Source organism: Taudactylus pleione, unplaced genomic scaffold (genome assembly GCF_031769625.1).
Source record: "Taudactylus pleione unplaced genomic scaffold, aTauple2 ptg000288l, whole genome shotgun sequence".
In the NCBI taxonomy this organism is placed as follows: Eukaryota; Metazoa; Chordata; class Amphibia; order Anura; family Myobatrachidae; genus Taudactylus; species Taudactylus pleione.
Window position 1 is genome coordinate 1,637,806 of NW_028284690.1, and position 25,851 is coordinate 1,663,656.

General features: G+C 52.1%; 1 protein-coding gene across 2 annotated transcripts in view; it reads left to right on the forward strand.

The window, feature by feature from the left end:
* The first annotated feature begins 1,562 nt into the window (after positions 1-1,562).
* Positions 1,563-25,851, forward strand: part of GGNBP2 (gametogenetin binding protein 2) — a 105,812-nt gene continuing 81,523 nt past the window's right edge. Inside the window, exons 1-2 of one of the 2 annotated variants that reach the window (XM_088482441.1) lie at positions 1,563-1,833; positions 7,907-7,984. In XM_088482441.1, coding sequence (XP_088338567.1) covers positions 1,741-1,833; positions 7,907-7,984 — 171 coding nt within the window. In that variant the 5' untranslated portion in view covers positions 1,563-1,740. The remainder of the gene's footprint in view (positions 1,834-7,906; positions 7,985-25,851) is intronic. The other variant, XM_088482440.1, reaches the window with a different exon arrangement.

Consider the following 25,851-nt stretch of genomic DNA (forward strand, 5'->3'; position numbering starts at 1 on the left):
AGATAAGTGCATGACTCCCTAGCTAGCCACCGCGAATTCCCAAAGCTCTCAAGCACTGTCCCGATTTTGTTTGGACAGTTGTTTTACATGGAGAGGCATGATTTGGTGGGAATCGGTACGACATACCGCCGGACTTAAGCCCAGCGGATGTAATACCAACGCCGGAAGGCAGAAAGCTGAAAATCCTGTCTAAGGTACGTTCTAACCATAACCCTCTCCTTACCCCCCTAGTGCCTAAACGTGGCCCCCAGGGGTGCCTAAACCTAACCCCCTCTCCCCTCACCCTAACACTCCTGGGGGGTGCCTAACCCTAAGTCTCTAAACCTAACCCCGCCTCCAGCGGCTAAGAGGTCCCGGTGCCTGGCTTACCTTCGTTCGGTATGCCGGGCATCGGTGTTTGGATAATGATAGGCGTCGGTCCAATGCTGGGATTTCACAGTCAGGACGCAGGTCGGCATTTCGACCGCTGCCTTCCTTACTACATCCCATTCGGTGAATAGAGCTGTGCAACCTGCCATAGCTTACGTGGTATCCAAGGGGAGAAAGCCTGTGTGGGGTTGCAGTTGGGCATTACAACATGGTTAGTTCTAGACTATAGAGGGCTGATGGCCCTGTGACGTCACACCCACGTGACTCGGCCTGAAAGGGGGAGGGGCGGGGATGCTAACGGGGAACCAAAAGTGTCCCCTCGCGGGCTCGCTACGCTTCGGGCACGGTGGCTCGCCACAGATATTTATTCCCCCTCTATGCCCTAGTGGATGGTAACGCAGGAGCGGTCCAGCCTCCTGCAGCGGTCATGTGGTGTCTACGTCACAGAGGTCCTTTCTCCAACTTGGAAATAGCAGCAACCATTACAACATGTCAACAGGCAAGTCTCTCCCCTCCTGTGACATTCTACCACACCCCTGTGATGTATGACCAAGCTCCCTCTTGATCCCAGCTCGTCCCCAGGGTACAAATTTCTACTATTGGTGGCCAGATACTATAGTTGGACAAAATAACACGCACTTCCGCCCTCACTCTGCGTCACGTCTGCGTCCTTTAGCTGAAGGGGAACTAGAATCAACCATTCGCATTCCCTCTGGGGCAAATGTTGAAAGTGCCATGTTATTGCAAACTTGGATATTAGTTTAGGCGTTCTATCTTACTGTATGTATTCTGCAACACAAAGCACGTATCCCCGAATATTCATACATTCAAAATTGGGGCAAAATAAGCCCCGCCCCAATACACCAGATTCATGACGAAACTCTGTCCATTTTATTCGCACAAGACCCACTCCGAGTCCTGTCTCCTGTCTAAATCCACAACACGGGACAGTCCCGCCGAAATAGGGAGGGAGTGTTGGGAGGTAACAGGTATACAATTACATATCATATACCGCACAGGAACTTTCTGTCCGTTTTAACTATAATAATAGCAATAAAGTTTTTTCATTTAAAAAGTCAGAGTTTTAAGGTCGCTGATTCGACATGGAGAGTGCCCCATAAATCCAAAATAAATAATCAAACATTACCTCTGGTTAGTACCTAGGTTAGGTTTTTTAGTTAGGTGGCACTGCCCGCCGGGTGACGTGCTGCGCTCCTGTGCTGAGAGCGTGCACAGAGGCGACTGTGGAAACAGCTGATGCGGAACGGCGCACACCGCCGTTCAGGGGCTGAGGGCGGGGTCCGCTTGCTATGTACGACACTGCCCGCTTGTGATTGAGTTCCAGCAGGAGCGCTGCGAGCAGTGGCGGAGATGGCGCGTCTGGTGGCCGTGTGCAGGGACGGAGAGGAGGAATTCCCCTTTGATAGGCGGCAGATCCCGCTGTACATCGATGACACGCTAACGGTGAGCGTCCCGGTCCGCTAGTTGCAGGGCTTTCGCCTCTCCTGCCCCGACACCGAGGCAGAGGCTGTGCGAGGGGGAGAGGGCAGGTCTGGGGCTCCCGGCCAGATTGTTTCCTGACAGGAGGAGGCCTCGCACTAGCAGGCCGCAGTCCGCTGTTCCGCACTACGTGAAGGTTCTCACCCCCGGTGCAGGCGGTTATTGTCTCCAGTCATAGGCCTCTCACTCTCCCGCTGGCCTGTAGGATAGATACACACATCTCATTGCTGCACTGTGACCCGTCTCTCTCTCATTAGCAAAAGCTAATAAAACCTTTAAATGTTCTCTAGTTTTTAAAAGGCTTTATGTAAGATTATTTTATTTTCTATAACCTCTGACATTTAAAGCTAGTTCTACTGTTAGAGTAGAATTCAGTTCAGCGTGATGTGCTTGCAGTGATGCCCGGCCGAGTATAAGTATTACTTATCAGCTAATCATGATAGCACCTCTTATGGGAGGGAATTCAATTGTTCGTGATGTACTGGCTCTCATCACCATGATTCCTGGCTGCACACATTCCCCATTTACGGTAGTGGTGACCTTGCAGGTGCCAAGGGAGACTTCCCATAACAGTGAATGCAATATGCCATTCATGACCAGCACTTTGCATCCGTGTAGGGAAATTGTATTCTCCCCTATCGTTTGTAAGGCAAAACTTGTGATCTAGATTGACAGGATTAGATGTTTTGATGCTACAATTTGCTTCCATCACGATGAATTGAATCCCCGTCTAGTTTCCTCCTGACCCTAATTTTAATTTTCTGTTATGATTTCTTTATCAGTCTTAACTAACTGGCACATAAAATGGCTATAGTTCTTCAAGTTTGGTGAAATTTTGTGTTTGCCATTTATTCTTCTCCTATAAAGTGTAAATTTATTGAATGAGTGCAGCAAACAAAGTATATTCACTTAGGGGGAATTCAATGGTTTTTGTGTGCCTCTAATGGGCACCCGATGGGCAGTATTCAATTGTTTTGCTGTGGGCGCCTATTACTTATTGCGCATGTCGTGCCCAAATGCAGTGGGATTAGCCCTGTAAAGCTGCTGAACCCTTGCAAACTACCTGGTGTGATTAGTTTCGGTGCCCGAAATCCTGACTTTGGGTGGATTTCTGCTCTCTACTTCATGAGGATGCCAGAAAAAATGCACACAATGGAATAGCTCCCCTCAGTTTAGCTGGGAGTCGCACAATTAAACAATTCAATTGCACCCGATCAGTGTACAGTATAGAACATGAAGCAGTCATTCTGCGTGACCATAGGGTTACTCAGAATGTTGATTATCAAGCAATCTGCTGCCGATGCTGTCTTTGTACGTAGTCTCATCTCGATTAAAATTAGTGGCGCTGACACTTACATATTTTCGCATAGCCATTGCGTACAAATTCAATGCGATGGCATAGTTGTCCATTTCTCACTCAGACTCTCTGCTACTGAGGCAGAGGTGGGAAGTGTGCAATAATGCAACTGCAACAAAAGTGCGGTAAGGTTGTGTAGTCTGAAGTTAAGGCAAGCATGGTAGCCCAGAAGTCTTAAGGTGCGTTTCCACTTATAGACATACAAACGAGAGCACGATTACGACATTGCAATAGTGCTGTCGTTTGTACGTCTAATGATGTGCCTAGACTGAACGTTCAGTCCAGGCACATCCATCATACCCGTACGTCAGGTTGACCAGCATGTACGGTTGATGTTAGATGGCAAAAACCATCAGTGCATGCATCGCTGGTCGTTTTTATTTTGTCATTTACATGGCCGATTGCACGATAATTACGTCGTTATCGTGCAATCGCCTGTCAAAATCGCCTAGTGGCCTTTACTTGCGTCATCACTGGCCCTGGTGTAAGTGTAAAATTGATAGTGATGACTGTCTATGGGGCATATGTATGAAGCTCTGGGAAGTGATAAAGTGGAGAGTGATAATCGACCAACCAGTCGGCTCCCAACTGTAATTTTTCAAAGACAGCCTGTAACATAACAGTTGGGAGCTGTGGCTGCAAGCTGTGAAAATATTAATTTCTGCAAAACCACATATCTCCTCTCGACCATGTACGACAAAGGAGGATGAAGCCAAGGGGAGGTGGTCGGGGCATAATATTTGCTTTTGAGACTGACTCTAAGGGGCATATTCAATTAGACGCGAAAAGCAGCCTTTGGCGAAAGTTTCGCTGGTGACATAATTTCCCCAGGCAAAAACTTATCCCCGTATTCAATTCCAAAGACTTTTCGTCTACGCGAAAAGTCAATGCATTGGCATAGGTGAAATAGATTCGCCTATGAAACCTGGCAGGAAAAAAGTGCAGAATTGCGGTTTTGGGGTGTAAGGTGGGGAAACCACCCTGCACCCTTGGGACAGGTCCCCAAAGGTTACCTGCATCAAAAAGATCATTAAAAAAAAATTGAACACCCCAAAAAATAAAATTGAAAAAGGGGGTAAAAAACAAAAGTTGCTGTACATACTTAAAAACTAGCGAAATAAGCTTTTGGGAGTATGCAAGTATGGGAAGGTGTTTTTGGATTGCATGTGCTTGCTGAAGGTGCGTTTTTAAAACTTCACTTTTGTGATTTTCAACCATGCTTGCACCCGTTTTCAAGTACCTCAGATTTGCTGGGACTAGTTGTTTTCCACCCAAAAAACTGGTAAATGCTACTCTTCATCACTTGTGCAAATACACTAATTAGAAGCTATTGAGAGCATTTAAGTACCCCAAATAGCTTCAGTAGGATTATTCGTGGGTATCTACATTGATCCCCAATGTTAGTGCATCTTTTGGGGGGTGTCAGGCTGATTTTCTCAAATCTGACGGCACTTTTCGCCTGTTTTAAGTTTCGTTGTGTCCTTTGCAATTGAATAGGGCGAATAGCGAGGCCGCGCACGAAAAATGTTTTCACCTCCAAAACACGCGGAGTCCGCAAAGTACGGCAGGCAAAACCTTTCTGACCTCGCGTCTTCTTGAATATGCCCCATAATAGGTAGCAGAGATGGAACTTTTTTCAAATGAATTTCTAGGGGGTGTTTTAATTGTTTTGCGCTCCCGTCTGAAGTGACGGTAGCTATTAAATTGTTTGTGCGGCCAGCCTCGTGCTGATCTAGACAGCTGCATTCTTGTACCCAAATTCAGGGGATTAGCTGCATAAACCGTTATCTCCCTTCATCGCTGTAGTTAAGGCATGCCCAGCACTTGCGCCAGCCCCATAGCTCAACTTTTGATGCATTTCAGTTCACGCCTCAAGAGGGTGCGAGCAGAAATCTGTGATAAATACAGCCTTGGGGCTAGGTGCCCACAACAATTGAATACCTTCCAGTCTCTTTAGATGGGAGCTACTTGCGCTCCAAAATATTATATTGCGTTGATTCAACTCGGCCTGATGCTAAATAGTCTGGGGAGGAGTTTGCGGAGCTATTCAATTAACCATGAAGTTAAGTGCGACTAGAATCATTTAAGTCGGAGAATGCCGGTTACCACAACTTAAGCTGGGTATTTGGTTGTGGTAACTTGCTTTCTCCCACTAAGGTGCCGTATTTCGGAATATTTGGATATGGGAGTCTCAACCTGTATCTACTTTAAGAGTATTGAGATTACAAAAAGAAAAAAAAAATGTAGCAATAAGTCGAGATAATACAATCAGTTGATAATAAAATACACAAGCATTTTTGTGTTCAATGCCCGCTACATCTGTCCGCATGTCGCCATAGAAGAAAGGGTTCTACTAGACTTACAATAGGAGCTGCATTCACCAAGAGGCGTAATACAGTTCAAAGTTATACCGTTTTAATGCCAAAGTTCTGGGTTTGACCCGGAGGTTGGAACAGGGTTCCAATCCGGATCAGACCCGGAACTTTCCTGACACCATCCCAGGATATTCCCGAGTCAGCGCCGTTCACACCAGAGCTGGGTCTGCAGCGACCTGGCTCTTCTGGCGTTGAAGTGGATGCTTGCAGGCAACTCTAAGCGGCACTGAAGCCGGTCAATTGGCCGGCATGCGGTGCGACCTGTGTCATCGTGACCCGGATTGTGCTGTTTACACTGCAGGGTGACGGGAACAACAGGAGGCCAACCCCGCAAAATACCAAAGTTGGATCCCCAGGTCCCTGTACCCGGGTGGATCCATTTACACCGACAAAAATCCCGGTCAATGCGCATCGACCCGGGATTTTTAGCTCTGTGTAAAAGGGATATTATTGTAGTGTGATGCAGTGACGTTATTTGTTAACCTAAACTGATGAATGGACATTATATACTAACAAATTTTCTTCAACTTTAACATGTTTGGATAAAACACAAACTACTTAACAACAATGTGGAAACAACCTAAGTCTGGTATCCATTTAGCCCTGAAATATTTTTGGGGCCGAAAAATGGGGATTTTTCGCAATAATCCTCTTTTTCGTCCTCCCTTTTTTTTTTTTTTTATCACAGTATCCTATAATTTGCTTGGGCAAATATGATTATTTGGATCCAAGATAAGTTCAGAACTATGTATTTTTTTTCATTTTGGCGACGAAAACACAGCACACTTCAGGGAATTATTTTTTAGAACACATCAGGTTCTGAAAAAAAAAAATCCACGAAGTGTTGGGATGGACTTCGGGGCTAATTGGATAGCCCCTGGGGGATTGGTTTCCAATCTAGCACAAACTGGTAAAAGTGAATAATTGCAGTTTTCTAATTGTTTCTAACGTTTCTTACAATTAAAAATGGTCTAATAATCACTTTTAATCAAAACACAAATTCAATTGTCAAATTACATTAAATAATTTTGGTGGACAGATATCTGCAAGTAGAAGAATTAGAGCATGTTCTGTCTTTCCTTATTCAGACCTGCATTTTGAGATCAATTGTTCATACCTCCATGGAAATTAGTCTTTCCTTTGTTCATCTATACAATTAAGTCAGGGAAGCATTGCAGCATAATTTATTTTACAGGCTTGCTTTCATTGTGTGTTGGGAAAGCTTTCCCATCAGTATGCAGTCATTTTTGTCGACATTCAGTATGTCAACTCGACGTTCACTGTTGACACTTGATGTTGGGGTTAGTCTTAATGCAGGGCTTGATAATTTTTAAAAAAATCTAGGAGCCACACCACCGCCCCCCCAAAAAATGACAGTAGTGAGTAAGGAGCACAGCTCTGTGTGTTGTGCAACCTTTATACACACTATACTAGACCACAAAATGGTCACAGTTGAATGGATACAGTAAAATGGAGGCTCCCTCACTGCTCTGCACAGCTCCCCTGCTCCACCTCCACCCTCCAGTAATAACGGACCACATTTCACATAAAACAATGGTGCCAGAAAGTACAACAAAACCCCCTTTCCTTCATGGTCACACCACTGTCCCTCTGAAGCCGCTCCGCAATCCCTGGCCACACATAGACCCTACTACCGGAGAGCTCTATGCAGCCAGAGATGGGAGACAGTAGACAGCCAGGACGTACAGGAGGATCAGCCTAAACTGGGACAGACAACAGGGATCAGAGCAGGCCAGGATGGAGAGGAATCGTCACCTCAGGCCGGGTACGGACACAGGCACAGCAGTCACCACAGGCGACAGCACATGCACTACTGTGCATGATATGAAAACAGCAATACTATAGGCACAAATCTCCGTCAGAGCTGATGAGTATCTGCTTCCTCCCTCACTGCAAAATCTGGTAGACATGGCGACCTGTCCCCTGGGATTTGTCGAGCCCTGTCTTAATGTAATATACTACTGCCATCCAATCTGCTTCAACAAAGGCAAAAGACAGAGGATCAATAGGAGAGAGTTGCTCCAAGCTTATTCTGCTACTTTATCCCAATTTCTTGCAACAAAATCATTAATCCTAAGTGCCTGGGACACAGGAGTCAACTTTGTATGTGGCTAGGTCCCAGGAAAAAGTATAAGTCTGGGAATCGCACAGGTATCTTGCACTATTATGAATCAAAAATGATGGGTGTATGAGAACACATCTGTATGTTTCTAATATTTTTATTGTATTTGCTGTTTTTAAACATGTAAACTAAACCCAAAAATCCCTTTAACTTTATTTTCAGATGGTGATGGAATTTTCGGACAACATGTTGACACTTGATAAGCAGATTGACACCTTGCAGCTGAAGCAGTTTATACAGGTACTGGATCTGTGCAGATATTTAAGTGAATTAGATGTACTCTGCAATGCACATGAAGTTGACTGAAATGTTGTGGTAGTGAATAAAAAATATGCTTTGTACATTTGTGCAAAATTCCCTGTAAAATGAGTGGTTATTTTGACTCCTGTGAACTCTATTGATCATTTTAGCAAAACTAGTGCTATTTGCATTTAAGCTTAAATGTGTGCTTTTGACTGAAGTGACAGAAGGCTATGAACCTTAGAATTCCTTTCCAAGAGGAAGCTGGGAGTGGACTATCTACAGTGTGCTGTAATGCAGATGTTAGAGATCAAGTACAGAAAATAATTCAATATGATCTTTTGCTATCTAAAAAGATGGAGAAACCAGTGTTGGTCTGTGTGAATTGCTCATTTGGAAGGCCTGCTTAATGAAGCTTGGACTATAACCTGCGAGAGACACTTAAAACCTGCACTCAGGCTTGCTGAGTGCAGGTTTTAAGTGTCTTGCAGGTTATAGTGAAATGGTAATCCAAGCCTTAGCTAGACTCCCTCTTAGCTCTCTTTTGTAAGCCCTTCACTATTTTCTTGCAGCAAAAGGCTTCAATAGACCCAGTTTGGTTTAGGTCAGTAAGGCAGCGGAAAGGTGATTGGAATACAGAGAGGTTATCCGTCTAGTGTAGCTATGCATTCATTTCTCAAGTCCTCTGTCAAGGAGTCGGCATGATGGGCAGACTACCCACCTAGGAATTGTTGCTTCTTTTCAGTGACCAGAGTTTTGATTATACCAGACACTGAAAGGCATAGTAATTTGTGAATACTTCATAGAACTTCCCATCCAGGTAATTTTTCTCCACCAGTCTTTTTGGAGTTAAAGCAAAGCATTTTGCTATAAAGGAAGCCATCCAGTCCCTTTTTTCAAAAAGAGTAGATAATACAGTTTCAGAACAGCAGAGAAGACTGTTTTTACTCCAATCTCTTTTTCGCCAGGTAAAGTTCCTTTTAACTCATTTTAATGTTATGTTAAGAGTGGCACAAGATGACTGGTGTCACCAACTGCATGGAATAGGACATCTTGTAGTTCAACACAGAAAGTTTCTCACTTTAAAATGTCAGTTTTACAAATATGAATACTATACCTAGAAAAGTAACACGGAGACCAGGGGGTCATTCCACGTCAGTTCAACCAGGTGTGTCTACCACCCATCTCAAATTTCTACAGACATTTTTTAGTTGAGAGGACGTAAAAAAAAAGTATTTCTGACAAATATCTTGACTGACCGTTAGTTTCTGAAATATTGATTTCTCAGTTTATTAAACTATTACTAATTGCGGATTATTTATTTAGTTTAAAGTATCACTGATGTTTATAATGTAATTACCACAAAATTTGGACCTCTAAGGTAACGTTTCGAGTTACAGCAAAAATTCAAGATTTTGGAACAGCATTAAAAACACAAGGTTAAATAAACATCAGATATCCCAATTTTTTGTTAGGTGCTTAACAAAGGTATACATTACTACCACAAACACAAAATCAGCATGGTACAGGTTTTAGAGAAAAAAAAAATGAAGTTGACATTTGATTACTGTTGTATTGCAGACCTTTCTTCTTCAGGGTCCATAGGCTCCACAGGGAAACCTTGGGGTATAGCTGGATCTGGATCCCGGGCACCATGCAATTAAAAGCTTTAGCTCCCAGGATGCACTGGGTCCATCCTCCTCTATACCCCGAGCCACAAGCACCTCAGTTCTAGTTGGTGCCCGGCCGGAGTCGGGTCACCGTTTTGTGCAGAGGGCTGATTAGCAGCCCCAAAGCTGATTACATTTTTTTTTTTGAGTTATTCGTTTTTCCCCTGGACTGCTGCCGGAACTACGGGGGCAGGTAAGAGTGGATCACCGCTTGCGGTGATCCGCGTATTGAGCAGTCTTTTACCTCCGGTTTCTGGGGATGGACCGGAGGTGCTGGCAGTGGCGGTAGGCCCCCATACCCCGCGCGTCCACTAGACCACCAGGGACTGGCAGCTGGAAGCGGGAACCAGCGTCCCGGGGTTAATTGCCTTCCCTGTTTAGCGGCTCCTCAGCTCTTCGCGCATTTCCGCTAAGGTCTGGCAATGCTGAGCTGCTCTCCTCCTACGACCACACCCCCTCTGAGGTCTCCGGCGGCCATTTTCTACTGGTGCATCGCAGATCTGTCTGGCAGCGTGCGGACTGGTCCCCCTGTATACCTCTCCCCTGGGGTTAGTATATACAGCACTATAGCCTTCCCAGACACTGAATCTGGGCGGTTGATTGTAGTGCCAAGGTGCAGTAAGTAATTTCCTTCTCCATTGTATGTGACTTATGCTAGTGCTGACTGTCTGTCTTTTTTTCGATTCTGTCTATATCTATCCCTTTCCTTTTTCTACAGCCCTGACAGGTGTGTGTAGGGAGCTTTCCTTGATCTCTCATATATAGACTCAAGTATTTGTGAGGTCTGTCACATACGATTGTGTGCTGCACGGTGCCATATTTTTGGGCCAGTGTTTTGCATACTTGTGGGTACCCAGTTTTGCGCTTCATGCTTCCCATATATACATATATTGGCAGACATGTCTGACAAGGAGGTTGAGCGCACTGCTGCACCCACTCTGCTCTCCTGCAGGTGCTGCGCTGCAGGAAAGGAGGATCTCTCTTTCATCCACTAGGGGACACAGGAAGTTGCTTACGCTGGGGTAGAGAGGCATGGATAATCGGCGCTGGCACTTTAAATAATTTAGAAGTGTGAAGCTCCTCCCTCTCTATGCCCCATCAGCCCTCAGTTTAGAAAATGTGCCAAACGGAGCTGGTCACATTCTGATGTGCTCCAGCAAGACACTTGATTTTATTTTATTCTTTTAATACATCTTTTACACTGTTTTGGAGGTACCCTTCGCCACCTCTCTAAAGGTGGAGTCTGGCTACCTGGTGCCCTGTTATTCCCTCTGGGTTAACAGGAAGGAGTGTATAGTGCTAATTCAAAAGCAACTGACAGCTTCTTAACACCAAACAGCACTTCTACACACTGACTTCAAGAAGAAACCAGCTGCCACAGAAGTGCTGTTCAGAGGGAAGCCGTCCAGGGAAGCGCAGTGAGTACATACACTGCACATCCCCCGTATCCTGCCCCGCTGAGAGTGCTGGCTTCAGAGAGCGCTATAGCGCTGCTCATTCATTTCTACATCTCCCCTTTCCCCTGATGAGAGCGGTGGCTAGCGGCTCCTACTCAGCGGGGCTTACACAGGGGGAGATGATTACTGCAGCGTGTGCAGCCATTTTCAATCCCTTGGGGCATTAAGAAAGGGGGCGGAGCATAACAGAGCGGGCTCCCTGTATCATTGCAGTTGCTGTAAGAAATGCGTTACTGCAGTTTAACCTGTTTGCTGCATCTCTCCGTTATAGGTAGTGTGCAGCAGCCTTATCACAGAAGGCTCCTGGCTACATCCCTGCCACAGAGGCTGTAGTGTGCAGCACATACAGAAGGTTCTCCTGACTTCATCCCTGGCTGGTAGGCTGTGAGTAATTCTCTGGGATGTAAGTACAGGGAATCTTATTGGTGGGAAGGGAGTGTATCCTCAATTTACCTCAGGATATAATTCCTGCATCCCAGGAGTGTGAATTCTTTCATGAATCTCCAGTGGCCTGGAAACAACTGATTAAGCGGTTCCAAATTCCACGTCTGTTTCAGTCTAGCTATCCTTTTTCCATCATCCATGATGAAAAAGTTGGAAACTCCTCCTCATGTAGATGCGTCTGTCTCCCATCTTTCTAAGATCGTAAGTTGGAGACAACACTAAGATCCATGTATACTGCAGCGGGTGCTCAGCTTAGACCCACCCTTTTTGCTTGGGTTAACAAAGCTGTGGTTTGCTGGGCTGACCAGTTGATTACAGGTCTGAGGTACCGCCAGAGCTGAGTTAAGTCTACTAGCAGAACTCATCCGCGAGTCTACAGTTTACCTGGGAGAAGCTTCTAAGAATATCAGTCACATTAGTGCTTGTATATCTGCTTCAGCTATTTTGGGCCGCAGAACCCTCTGGCTGCGTGCTTGGCAAGCGGAGGCAGAATCCAAGCGTGCGTTGGAGGGTTTACCTTTCACAGACGACATGATTTTTGGCCCGGAATTGGACAAATGTATATCCCAGGCCAGGGGGTCTGGGATATACATCCCAGCTCTCTCTCTCTCGCCCTCTCTCTCTCTTGCCCGCCCCCTCTCTCTCGCCCGCCCCCTCTCTCTCTCTCGCCCGCCCCCTCTCTCTCTCTCGCCCGCCCCCTCTCTCTCTCTCGCCCGCCCCCTCTCTCTCTCTCGCCCGCCCCCTCTCTCTCTCTCGCCCGCCCCCCTCTCTCTCTCTCGCCCGCCCCCCTCTCTCTCGCCCGCCCCCCCTCTCTCTCGCCCGCCCCCCCTCTCTCTCGCCCGCCCCCCCTCTCTCTCTCGCCCGCCCCCCCCTCTCTCTCGCCCGCCCCCCCTCTCTCTCTCACCCGCCCCCCTCTCTCGCCCGCCCCCCTCTCTCGCCCGCCCCCCCCTCTCTCTCTCGCCCGCCCCCCCCCCTCTCTCGCTCGCCCCCCCCCCCCTCTCTCGCTCGCCCCCCCCCCTCTCTCGCTCGCCCCCCTCTCTCTCTCGCTCGCCCCCCCTCTCTCTCTCGCTCGCCCCCCCTCTCTCTCTCGCTCGCCCCCCCTCTCTCTCTCGCTCGCCCCCCCTCTCTCTCTCGCCCGCCCCCCCTCTCTCTCTCGCCCGCCCCCCCTCTCTCTCTCGCCCGCCCCCCCTCTCTCTCTCGCCCGCCCCCCCTCTCTCTCTCGCCCGCCCCCCCTCTCTCTCTCGCCCGCCCCCCCTCTCTCTCTCGCCCCGCCCCCTCTCTCTCTCTCGCCCCGCCCCCCCTCTCTCTCTCGCCCCGCCCCCCCTCTCTCTCTCGCCCCGCCCCCCCTCTCTCTCTCGCCCCCGCCCCCCCCTCTCTCTCTGTCGCCCCCGCCCCCCTCTCTCTCTGTCGCCCCCGCCCCCCCTCTCTCTCTGTCGCCCCCGCCCCCCCTCTCTCTCTGTCGCCCCCGCCCCCCCTCTCTCTCTGTCGCCCCCGCCCCCCCCTCTCTCTCTGTCGCCCCCGCCCCCCCTCTCTCTCTGTCGCCCCCGCCCCCCCTCTCTCTCTGTCGCCCCCGCCCCCCCTCTCTCTCTGTCGCCCCCGCCCCCCCTCTCTCTCTGTCGCCCCCGCCCCCCCTCTCTCTCTGTCGCCCCCGCCCCCCCTCTCTCTCTGTCGCCCCCGCCCCCCCTCTCTCTCTGTCGCCCCCGCCCCCCCTCTCTCTCTGTCGCCCCGCCCCCCCTCTCTCTCTGTCGCCCCCGCCCCCCCTCTCTCTCTGTCGCCCCCGCCCCCCCTCTCTCTCTGTCGCCCCCGCCCCCCTCTCTCTCTGTCGCCCCCGCCCCCCTCTCTCTCTGTTGCCCCCGCCCCCCTCTCTCTCTGTTGCCCCCGCCCCCCTCTCTCTCTGTCGCCCCGCCCCCTCTCTCTCTGTCGCCCCGCCCCCCCTCTCTCTCTGTCGCCCCGCCCCCCCTCTCTCTCTGTCGCCCCCGCCCCCCCTCTCTCTCTGTCGCCCCCGCCCCCCCTCTCTCTCTGTCGCCCCCGCCCCCCCTCTCTCTCTGTCGCCCCCGCCCCCCCTCTCTCTCTGTCGCCCCCGCCCCCCTCTCTCTCTGTCGCCCCCGCCCCCCTCTCTCTCTGTCGCCCCCGCCCCCCTCTCTCTCTGTCGCCCCCGCCCCCCCTCTGTCTCTGTCGCCCCCGCCCCCCCTCTGTCTCTGTCGCCCCCGCCCCCCCTCTGTCTCTGTCGCCCCCGCCCCCCCTCTGTCTCTGTCGCCCCCGCCCCCCCTCTGTCTCTGTCGCCCCCCCTCTGTCTCTGTCGCCCCCGCCCCCCCCTCTGTCTCTGTCGCCCCCGCCCCCCCTCTGTCTCTGTCGCCCCCGCCCCCCTCTGTCTCTGTCGCCCCCGCCCCCCCTCTGTCTCTGTCGCCCCGCCCCCCCTCTGTCTCTGTCGCCCCGCCCCCCCTCTGTCTCTGTCGCCCCCGCCCCCCCTCTGTCTCTGTCGCCCCCGCCCCCCCTCTGTCTCTGTCGCCCCCGCCCCCCCTCTGTCTCTGTCGCCCCCCGCCCCCCCTCTGTCTCTGTCGCCCCCGCCCCCCCTCTGTCTCTGTCGCCCCCGCCCCCCTCTGTCTCTGTCGCCCCCGCCCCCCCTCTGTCTCTGTCGCCCCCGCCCCCCCTCTGTCTCTCTCTCGCGCCCCCCCGCCCCCCCTCTGTCTCTCTCTCGCGCCCCCCGCCCCCCCTCTGTCTCTCTCTCGCGCCCCCCGCCCCCCCTCTGTCTCTCTCTCGCGCCCCCCGCCCCCCCTCTGTCTCTCTCTCGCGCCCCCGCCCCCCCTCTGTCTCTCTCTTGCGCCCCCGCCCCCCCTCTGTCTCTCTCTCGCGCCCCCCCGCCCCCCTCTGTCTCTCTCTCGCGCCCCCCGCCCCCCCTCTGTCTCTCTCTCGCGCCCCCCGCCCCCCCTCTGTCTCTCTCTCGCGCCCCCCCGCCCCCCCTCTGTCTCTCTCTCGCGCCCCCCGCCCCCCCTCTGTCTCTCTCTCGCGCCCCCGCCCCCCCTCTGTCTCTCTCTCGCGCCCCCCGCCCCCCCTCTGTCTCTCTCTCGCGCCCCCCGCCCCCCCTCTGTCTCTCTCTCGCGCCCCCCGCCCCCCCTCTGTCTCTCTCTCGCGCCCCCCGCCCCCCCTCTGTCTCTCTCTCGCGCCCCCCGCCCCCCCTCTGTCTCTCTCGCGCCCCCCGCCCCCCCCTCTGTCTCTCTCTCGCGCCCCCCGCCCCCCCTCTGTCTCTCTCTCGCGCCCCCGCCCCCCCTCTGTCTCTCTCTCGCGCCCCCCCGCCCCCCCTCTGTCTCTCTCTCGCGCCCCCCGCCCCCCCTCTGTCTCTCTCTCGCGCCCCCCCGCCCCCCCTCTGTCTCTCTCTCGCGCCCCCCCGCCCCCCTCTGTCTCTCTCTCGCGCCCCCCCCGCCCCCCTCTGTCTCTCTCTCGCGCCCCCCCGCCCCCCCTCTGTCTCTCTCTCGCGCCCCCCCGCCCCCCCTCTGTCTCTCTCTCGCGCCCCCCCCCCCTCTGTCTCTCTCTCGCGCCCCCCGCCCCCCCTCTGTCTCTCTCTCGCGCCCCCCCGCCCCCCTCTGTCTCTCTCTCGCGCCCCCCGCCCCCCTCTGTCTCTCTCTCGCGCCCCCCGCCCCCCCTCTGTCTCTCTCTCGCGCCCCCCGCCCCCCCTCTGTCTCTCTCTCGCGCCCCCCGCCCCCCCTCTGTCTCTCTCTCGCGCCCCCCGCCCCCCCTCTGTCTCTCTCTCGCGCCCCCCGCCCCCCCTCTGTCTCTCTCGCGCCCCCCGCCCCCCCTCTGTCTCTCTCGCGCCCCCCCGCCCCCCCTCTGTCTCTCTCTCGCGCCCCCCCCGCCCCCCCTCTGTCTCTCTCTCGCGCCCCCCGCCCCCCCTGTCTCTCTCTCGCGCCCCCCGCCCCCCCTCTGTCTCTCTCTCGCGCCCCCCCGCCCCCCCTCTGTCTCTCTCTCGCGCCCCCCGCCCCCCCTCTGTCTCTCTCGCGCCCCCCGCCCCCCTCTGTCTCTCTCGCGCCCCCCCGCCCCCCCTCTGTCTCTCTCTCGCCCCCCCGCCCCCCCTCTGTCTCTCGCCCCCCGCCCCCCCCTCTGTCTCTCGCCCCCCGCCCCCCCTCTGTCTCTCGCCCCCCCGCCCCTCTCTGTCTCTCGCCCCCCCGCCCCCCCCTCTGTCTCTCGCCCCCCGCCCCCCCCCTCTGTCTCTCTCGCCCCCGCCCCCCCCCCCTCTGTCTCTCTCTCTCGCCCCCCCCCCCTCGATTCTCCGGTGGGCTGAGAATTAGTCCATAATCCTGTCGGCGGTATTCGTCCCGGGTGTGGACTACTGGGAAGCAGATTACCTAGGTCGCCAGGACATCCATCCCGGGGAATGGAAGCTTCATCCAGATGAGTTCAACGCGCTGATACGCCGATGGGGGTGTCCTCAGGTGGACCTCATAGCATCATGTTTGAATCATCAGCTCCCAGTCTACGTGTCAAGAACTCGAGATCCGCAGGCGGAAGCAGTAGACAGCTGCGTGGATCTACGACTTTGTTTACCTGTTTCCATCCAATTCCACTTCTCCCTCGTCTTCTAAAATGAATAAAACACGAGTCAACCTCTGTCATTCTCGTGGCTCTGAATTGGCCTCGGAGAAGTTGGTTCTCGGACCTTCGGTCCCTATTGGTAGGCGACCCGTGGGCCCTTCCACTGTGCCCGGATATTCTACAGCAGGGTCCTTTCGTCCACCCCAACTTAGCGCAACTGCGTTAACGGGGTGGCTCTTGTAACCGATATCTGAAGATGTAGAGTTATCCCAGACTGTTGTTCCCACCATGCTACACGCCAGGAAGCCAATTTCGGCTGCGCATTATCATCGCATCTGTCGCTCTTATATCTCATGGTGTTCCAGTTGGGGTCTTCCGTCTAGGACATTCAGTTGTCCTGGTTTCTGTTTTTTTCTCCAGACGGGGTTGGATTCTGGCCTTTAAAGGTGCAGGTTCTGCCCTTTCCATTTTCCTTCAACGGAATTGGCACTCATTCCTGAGGTGCAGAACTTTCTTCAGGGGGTCTTGCGTGTGCATCCTCATTTTGTACCTCCGATAGCTCCCTGGGATTTGAACTTAGTGCTTTTGTTTCATCAGTCGCCCATGTTTGAACCTTGATATTGATATTAAGTACTTGTCTTGGAAGATGGTCCTCCTCCTGGCTTTAGCTTCGGCTCGTAGAGTTTCAGTATTGGGTGCTCTGTCCTCTAAACCACCTTCCTTGTGTTTCATGCTAATAGGGCGGATATAGTTAGAGGATGACATTCCTGCCCCTAAAATCAAATACCCTCAGTTTAGACAGGCAAAGGTGACTTCAGCAGTTTTCCCTCTCTCTGACTAGCTGACAGACCACATGATGGAGGCCTGACAATTGCCTGGTTAGACGTATCCACCGCAAAAGCGTTTGGTCTCATGTTATCCATTCCCTGAGGGTCATTGCAAAAAATGGGAATCGCCACCTGCGGTAGATTCTCATGTTACTCGCCTGATTAAGAGTGCTACACTGCCTATGCCTTCCATTTCTTCCCTGAAGGATTCTACAGACAGGAAGGTGGAGACGTACCTGAAACCTATTTACTCTCTCTCAGGAGCTGTGGCCTTCCCGTCCATGGCTAGTTCGTGGGTGGCCAAGGTCATTGAGTGCTGGGCTAATGTGCTGGAGGACACCTTCCCCGAGGAGGTCCTTGAGGCTCAAAGGTCTTTAGTGGGTCACATGAGGGATGCAGCCGCCTACAAGTGCACGGGTGGCTGATCAATTGGAAAAAGTCCTCCCTAATTCCCTCACAGCGGATGGTTCATTTGGGAGCCTTTCTGGATTCTCCTCAGCAGAGAATTTTTCCCACTCCAGAAAAAAATCTCCTCTGCGGGTGCACAGATGCCTCCGCAGCCGGCGGGTGTCGGTACACTCGGCGATGCAGGTTCTGGGATCTATGTTGTCCACGTTCGACCTTGTGGAAAATGCCCAGTTTCACTCACTACCTTTTGCGGGGACTGATACTATCCAAGTTGACCAGATTACCCCACCGGATCAGGACTCAGATGCTGGTGCTTTCTCTGGAGGTGCGCCTGTCTCTGTGTTGGTGGTTACAAACAGGTCATCTCACCGAGGGTCGCCCCTTTTGGAACCCGGGCTAGGTCCTTCTGACAACGGATGCCAGTCTTCGGGGTTGGGGTATGGTGACAGGTCCGCACTCATTTCAGGGACGTTGGACAGCGGACAAAGAAATTCTTCTGATCAACATTCTGGAATTTCGGACCGTGTACAACGCCCTCATACTGGCCCAGGACATACTTCACAGAAAACCTGTACAGGTACAGTCCGACACTGACGACAAGACACGTTCTTCAAGGAAAAGCCGTGCAGGTTCAGTCCTACAACGCCACTACGTACATCAACCATCAAGGAGGCACTTGCAGTCGGGCAGCAATGACAGAAGTGTCAGGCATCCTGACTTGGGCAGCGTGTTACCTCCCGGCCATCTCTGCAGTGTTCATTCCGGGAGTCCTCAATTGGGAAGTGGGCTTCCTCAGCCGTTATGATGTGCATCCAGGGGAATGGTCTCTTCACAAGAGGTGTTTCAACTCTAGTGGACAAATGGAGTCTCCCAGAGGTGGACGTCAAGGCCTCCCCTCAAAATCACAAGTTGCCAGTGCTCCCGTACAGAACAAGAGATGCCAAAGCAAGCTTAGTGGATGCTCTATCAGTGAAGTGGATCCAGGTTGCGTACCTATTTCCTCCGATATCCCTGCTTCCTCGGGTTCTTCGTAAGGTCAAACAGGGCAGAGGCACGTTCCTGCTGGTGATACCAGCTTGGCCCAGACGTCATTGGTACTCAGATCTCAACGCCTGGACCTGTTGTCTCAGGGTCTTTTCCTTTACTTGGACCTGGGTCATCTGTCTTTGACGGGGTGGCTCTTGAGACATCCATCTTAAGGTCCAAGGGATTCTCTAGCTCTGTCATCAGCACCATGCGGAGGGCACGCAAGCCTGCCTCAGCCAGGATCTACCACAGTGTGGCATACCTATTTTCAGTGGTGTCGCACAAGAGATTACGATCCTCAAGTGTTTCGTATTTCTAGAATATTGGCATTCATTCAATCTGGTTTGGACCTTGGCCTACTCCTGGCCTCGTTGAAAGTGCATGTTTCTGCACTGTGTGTGGTTCCAGCGAAGGATAGCTCCGCTTCCGGATATCCGCACCTTTTTTCCAGGGTGTCCTCCGGATTCAACCGCCCTTTGTCCTCCCAGTGGCGCCTTGGGATTTGGCGGTTGTTCTTCAGACCCTCCATTTGAACCACTAGATACGGTGGAGCTCAAGTGGTTGACAGCCAAGTCGCTTTTTCTCCTGGCGATTGTTTCGGCCAGGAGGGTATCAGAATTGGGGGAGCTCTCCTGTCGTCCTCCCTTTCTGATATTTCACTAGGACAGGGCTGTGCTTCGCACTCGCCCTGGGTTCCTTCCTAAAGTGGTTTCCAATTTCCACATTAATCAGGAAATTATTATACCGGCATTTCAGTCACCAGACCTCTCGGCTGGTGAGGCCTCCTTGGATGTGGTCGGTGCTCTCATTATTTATGTGGACCGGACCAGTTTCCTTCGGAAATCGGATTCCTTATTTGTACTCTTTGGATTTCAGAAGAAAGGATGGCCAGCCAACAAACAAACTTTGGCTAGATGGCTTCATATGACTATTTCAGAGGCTTACGCACAGGCAGGCCTGTTAAAGCTTGTCCTACTCTGTGGGCAGCTCGCCGTGGTGCTTCGGCTGTTCAGCTGTGTAAGGTGGCCACGTGGTCTTCCATCCAGTCCTTTCTGAGGTTTTATGCAACTTGTAGATAGGAGTGCCGATAACCACAGGGGCACATAGCGCCCTTGGCATTTACTGCCCAGCCCCCCAATCATACGGGGGGGGAGCGTTATTGGCACACGTGCGCTGATGCTGCTTTGGCGGTTAATACATCTGCCCCGTTATCCTGGCCTTCAAGAGGTGTGTTTTTGTTCCTTTTATTCATGTCCTCTGTGTAACTGAAGTGCCTACTATCTAAGTGCTGGTAGGCAGTATACACTGTCTGCTGACACTTTAAGGAAAATTACAGACTGTTACAACAGGTTCCATACAAGGGGAAAATGTTATTGTTGACTCAACTTCAGTTATGTTAAGTTTTTAAATTTCATGGCTTCTTGTGTAAATTATTTATGCGGTAAAACCGTAATAGAATGTCAGCTTGATTATTTCCCTTGTGATTCTGAGAGGAGACCTGGAAAACATGCACTGTTGGTAGCTCTCGTGGACCAGGGTTGGCTTCTTTAATAAACACCCGTGATACTTTAATCACGGGTGTTTATTAAGGAAGCCAACCCTGGTCCACGAGAGCTACCAACAGTGCATGTTTTCCAGGTCTCCTCATAGAATCACAAGTGAAATAATTAGCTCCACCTGTGTTTTTTTTCAAATGCGTTAGTGAGTAATGAATACATCTGTGCCCTGCTAGGTGGTCTGGAAACCGTGAAGTTATACCCCTTTCAGACATACGACCTGGGATATTTCCTCCTCAGACCCGGGAATTTCTCCTGTGCAAAATCCCGGGTATTTGGTAGAGATCCCCCTTTCACACTACAGCTTCTACCCGGGTAATTCCCGGGTAGCACCATTCAGACGAGAGCAAGGTTTTTGAGATTTTTACAGAGAAAAAACAGTTTTGTCATTTTAAGTGGATGTTATGCTGGCACACAATGAGGTCATGCAAAGGTGGGGGCTTGGTATAAAGGGACTGGAAGGGGCACCCATAAGGCATTGCTGTATTTCCAAGCATCTGTGTAGCATGGAGAGCTTGTTTTGTCTAGTGGATTTGGTGTGCTATACAGCAACTGAGGCATGGCTGAAGCTGCTCACACTGTTCTTAATAGTACAGTGTGAGATCCTGAGGAGAAGGGAGCATTTTGTGGTGGAGAGGGCATCCAAGCGCCGACATTACCTACGCTGGAGGAGAGCCTTGGTAATGTCCAGTGTCTCGTCCATATTGAGAGTGACCCGGAGGGTCATCTCGCACAATATGATCTTGAGATCGTCCACATGGAGAGTCTTTCTGGGCTACGGTGCAGGGGTTTACAGAGAACCAATGGATTGCAAATTTTAGGATGTCGCAAAGGCATCTTTTAATTACATCCTGGAACTCCTGACCCCGTCACTTGCCAGGCACACTACTAGATGGAGACAGCCCATTGCCCCGAGCAGGAGGCTTGCGATCGCCTTGTGGTGGTATGCTACCCCTGGCGAGTACCACACAATATCCTGCTTGTTTGGCCTCTCCATGGCTTGTTATGGTGCGTGAAGTGACCCAGACGTAGGGGGGGACTTTTCTCCCTGGGTCTGTGGCTCAGAAACTTGCCTTTGCGATGGAGCGGTCACATCTGTGGCAGTGCTTGGTTTAATGATCATGGTGTTAGATGAGTCATCATCTGGGTCACCAAATAGGACCTGCAATATTGCCAGCCTCTGTTGGCTGCTCTCAGGAGTTGTTGAAGGCGTGGCTGTCGTTGCAGACAGTGTGCCAGCATCACGATGATAGAGCGATGGGGTGGCATAGTGCTGTATGCCCAAAAGCTGAACTGCATAAATCCTATAAGGGCCACACCACTGCGATTACAATTGTGGTCATGAACCTTTCTATATTGCTTCTTTAGGCTAGTTTATTAAGGACCTGCTGCTGTGTCTTTGCAATACCCCGGCTGGCCAGGATTTTGGCAATGTCACCATAGATCATGTAGCGTTCCCGCTAGGCTGTTTTAGCGAGGCGCGGCGGCCTGCCCTCCTTCTGGAGGACAAAAAGCACCCTGCCCTCCAGGAGGAGGGCAAAAAGCGCCCTGCTCTAACAGCCTGCGGGAGCCGTTATCACCCACGGGACGCAGTGTCCCGCGGGAGGACAAACATGCGGTGACCCGGTCACCGCCGGAGAATATACGCTGGGCGCATGCGCCCGACATCTATTCTCCCTTTCTGCAGCGCTTGGGGGCTGCCCGGCATGTCCGGGCACGCCCCCAAGTATGACGAAAAGGGGACGCGACTTGTAGACACGCCCCCTTTTTATAACCACGCCCCTTTCCGGGCGCGCACCTTCGGCGCGCGCACAAGATTGCCCTGCCTGCCGCCAGAGCTAGAGGGAACACTAGATCATGGCATCCTTAACAGTGCCTGTGATTTGAGCTTTTATTTCCTCCTCTCCCCTCACATGTAAGAGCTCACGAACCACCTTCTCCTTCCAATGTGACATGATCTGCAACCACCTGTACACACCTGGTACCCCTCTCCTCTCCAAACACCTGGTACTGCACTCTCTCCCCTGTCAGCACCAAATTCACCTTGTAGTCTTGCGGGCCTCTCTGCAGCATGTATGGCAGCTGTTCCGGTACCTAAATCTGCCTTGTAGCGCTATGTGTGGTGTCTGTCCTCCACTCTCCGGCTGCTGCTGATAAGGTCATCAACAGGCAGCCGCGTCCGGCCAATCACAAGCTGTTTGACGCCTGGGAGTAAATTCCCGGGTAGCACCATTCAGACATGAGCAGGGTAATTTCCCGGGACTTAAGTCCCGGGAAAAACCCTGGTCGATTGAAGGGTTGGCTACCTGGGAACGTGTTGCCAGGTAGGTACGTTTCAGACATATGCGGCTCCCCGGGAATTTGGTTGAGGCAGGCCAAATTCCCGGGATTCTCGATATGTCTGAAAGGGGTATTAGTAGCTCTTGAGGACCAGGGTTGGCTTCCTTAATACTTAGTACCTGTGATACTGTAAAACTAAATAAGGAAGCCGTGTTTAGTAAATAGTTTAATACATTTTGAAAAATACAATATTTTCCAAACTACCGGTCAGACAGCCAAGATATTTGGCAGAATTTTTTTTTTTTTTTAACATCCTCTTGTCTAAAAAAAAAAAAATTCTTATCTATTGTTAGTTCGGTGGTGGGCATTTCTTTTTTTTATTTGTTTTGGGTGATCTGATATGGAATGACCCAAGGAGAGTTGTTTCAAAATACAGCACTCTGCACATGAAGTACAGTCCCAACAGCTGAAGACCTTTTTACGTTTGTACATTAATGAAAATGTTTTCCTCCACTACTGTATATTGGTTGCTGGAAAGGTGGCATATGCGCACTTCTCATCTATAGCTGATGGATCAGAAACATGCTTTATTGAATTACAACATCAGCGTGTGGAACTACTAAACCGACGCTAAGGACACAGGGAATGCCACTTAGGTCTAGAATGGGTAATCTATACAGCAGCACTGTATGCTGGGGTGTTCCTCTCTTCACACAGCACAAGGGGCTTCTGACAAATTAATTTACTTCCTATAAAGAGTATTTGCTCCCCTGTCAATTACCTTGTTGCTCCATGGGACCTCAGGCTAGTACTTGATGCTGTGTTTGAACTTGTGCAGGAGCTCTCCTTGAGATAGAAAATATACAAAAAATATATATAAAATAACCGTGCCAAAATGTTAAAACCACATATATTATCACATAGCAAAATGCTCTATAGCAGCAATAAAACATAAAAAGTAGTATTATTAGAATGTAATTGGCAAGAATAAAATGGTATCTGTGGCTGTCTAAAAAGAAAATCCTACATATATACTGTAGATAATTATTTTAAACAGCCTGCAGTGGTCAATAAATAAAAATAGTCTATGCTAGCAGCCTTCTGCAGCAGGGGTCTTCAACCCGTGGCCCGCGGAGCCATTCCCCGTGGCCCACCGATGGTTACTGTAGTGCAGACCGCAGTGAGTGCAGTCTGCACTACACACAGAAACGAGCACACCACCACCAGCAGTGTGTTTGCTTTGGCAGCCAGCCAATGAAAGTCAGACAGACTCTCACTGGCTGCTGCGCCCACTGCAGGAGCCAGGCTGTAGCTCACTCATGAGCTCCATCTTCCGGCTCCCGCAGTGGGTGATGGGAGAGATGTCATGAAGTCTCTCCCATAATGCAGAGCGGACCGGCCCGGAAGGACGGAGTAGCGGACGGCAGCGGCTGCAGGAGCGGCGATTCAGGTAAGTGTTTTTTATTTTTTTTTTACGTATGTGTCTTTGCACTGCATTGGGGGGACTACTACTTGGGGCACTACTGGGGGAGGGGGGGGACTACTGCTGGGGGCACTACTGGGGGAGGGGGGGACTACTGGGGGAGGGGGGGGACTACTACTGGGGGCACTACTGGGGGAGGGGGGGACTACTACTGGGGACCCTGCATAGGAGGGAGGGGACTACTACTGGGGACCCTGCATAGGAGGGAGGGGACTACTACTGGGGGCCCTGCATAGGAGGGAGGGGACTACTACTGGGGGCCCTGCATAGGGGGGAGGGGACTACTACTGGGGGCCCTGCATAGGGGGGAGGGGACTACTACTGGGGGCCCTGCATAGGGGGGAGGGGACTACTACTGGGGGCCCTGCATAGGGGGGAGGGGACTACTACTGGGGGCCCTGCATAGGGGCTGAGGGGACTACTACTGGGGGCCCTGCATAGGGGCTGAGGGGACTACTACTGGGGGCCCTGCATAGGGGCTGAGGGGACTACTACTGGGGGCCCTGCATAGGGGCTGAGGGGACTACTACTGGGGGCCCTGCATAGGGGCTGAGGGGACTACTACTGGGGGCCCTGCATAGGGGCTGAGGGGACTACTACTGGGGGCCCTGCATAGGGGCTGAGGGGACTACTACTGGGGGCCCTGCATAGGGGCTGAGGGGACTACTACTGGGGGCCCTGCATAGGGGCTGAGGGGACTACTACTGGGGGCCCTGCATAGGGGCTGAGGGGACTACTACTGGGGGCCCTGCATAGGGGCTGAGGGGACTACTACTGGGGGCCCTGCATAGGGGCTGAGGGGACTACTACTGGGGGCCCTGCATAGGGGCTGAGGGGACTACTACTGGGGGCCCTGCATAGGGGCTGAGGGGACTACTACTGGGGGCCCTGCATAGGGGCTGAGGGGACTACTACTGGGGGCCCTGCATAGGGGCTGAGGGGACTACTACTGGGGGCCCTGCATAGGGGCTGAGGGGACTACTACTGGGGGCCCTGCATAGGGGCTGAGGGGACTACTACTGGGGGCCCTGCATAGGGGCTGAGGGGACTACTACTGGGGGCCCTGCATAGGGGCTGAGGGGACTACTACTGGGGGCCCTGCATAGGGGCTGAGGGGACTACTACTGGGGGCCCTGCATAGGGGCTGAGGGGACTACTACTGGGGGCCCTGCATAGGGGCTGAGGGGACTACTACTGGGGGCCCTGCATAGGGGCTGAGGGGACTACTACTGGGGGCCCTGCATAGGGGCTGAGGGGACTACTTCTGGGGGCCCTGCATAGGGGGGGAGGGGACTACGGGGGGGCCCTGCCTAGGGGGGGAGGGGACTACGGGGGGGCCCTGCCTAGGGGGGGAGGGGACTACTACGGGGGGCCCTGCATAGGGGGGGCAGTTATGGGACATTTTTGTGTGAGGGGGGCAGAGTCTAAATACCGCAGTAAAGCTTAGTGGCCCTCGGCTTCGCCTCATTTTTTTAATGTAGTCCACACTGCCTTAAAGGTTGAGGACCCCTGACCTACAGGATCATATTGTCAAGTGGGTGCTCTGGATCAAGTCAGACTGAGTGGCCAGCTCACTTATTTATTGTAGCTATCAACAGTAGATCCCAGGCAACACAGGAGCAATTGGGGATCCTGATCAAAAAACACTGTTGCAGTAATGTCATACTTCACAAAGGAGCGACTGAGATTCTTTCTTCCTCAGTGGTGCAGTGTGGGTGCTATCAAGTGACATGATTCTTTGAATGGACATTCTCAAAGATAAAGTGGACAAATCTATCTGGTAAGTGACGACCTACAGCAGTGTGGTGACAAATCGATCTGGACTAGATATGCGACTAATGGCAATCTTACCCTACACACTGCTTATTATCTTATACCTATCTTTATGGAATGAGAGGAGATTGCCTATAAAAGGGCCAAGGTTACGATTGACAATAATTAGTCCAGTGGTCTTAGGATATATTGAACTGAACACTGCAGTGACTTTTGTTACACTAACCAGCGCTAATTGAAGCCTCAAATTAAGTTGAGCTATACACCTAATTATCAAAGAATCTGTTCATTTGTGAAAGACTAAGGCCTGCGTTTAGTTCTCTGCCATGTGCGCTCATAATGTCGACTGCACACATTGCAATCACCAACAGAGGTGCAAATATTCGTGTTCAAAGTGCCGGAGATCTGTGGACACT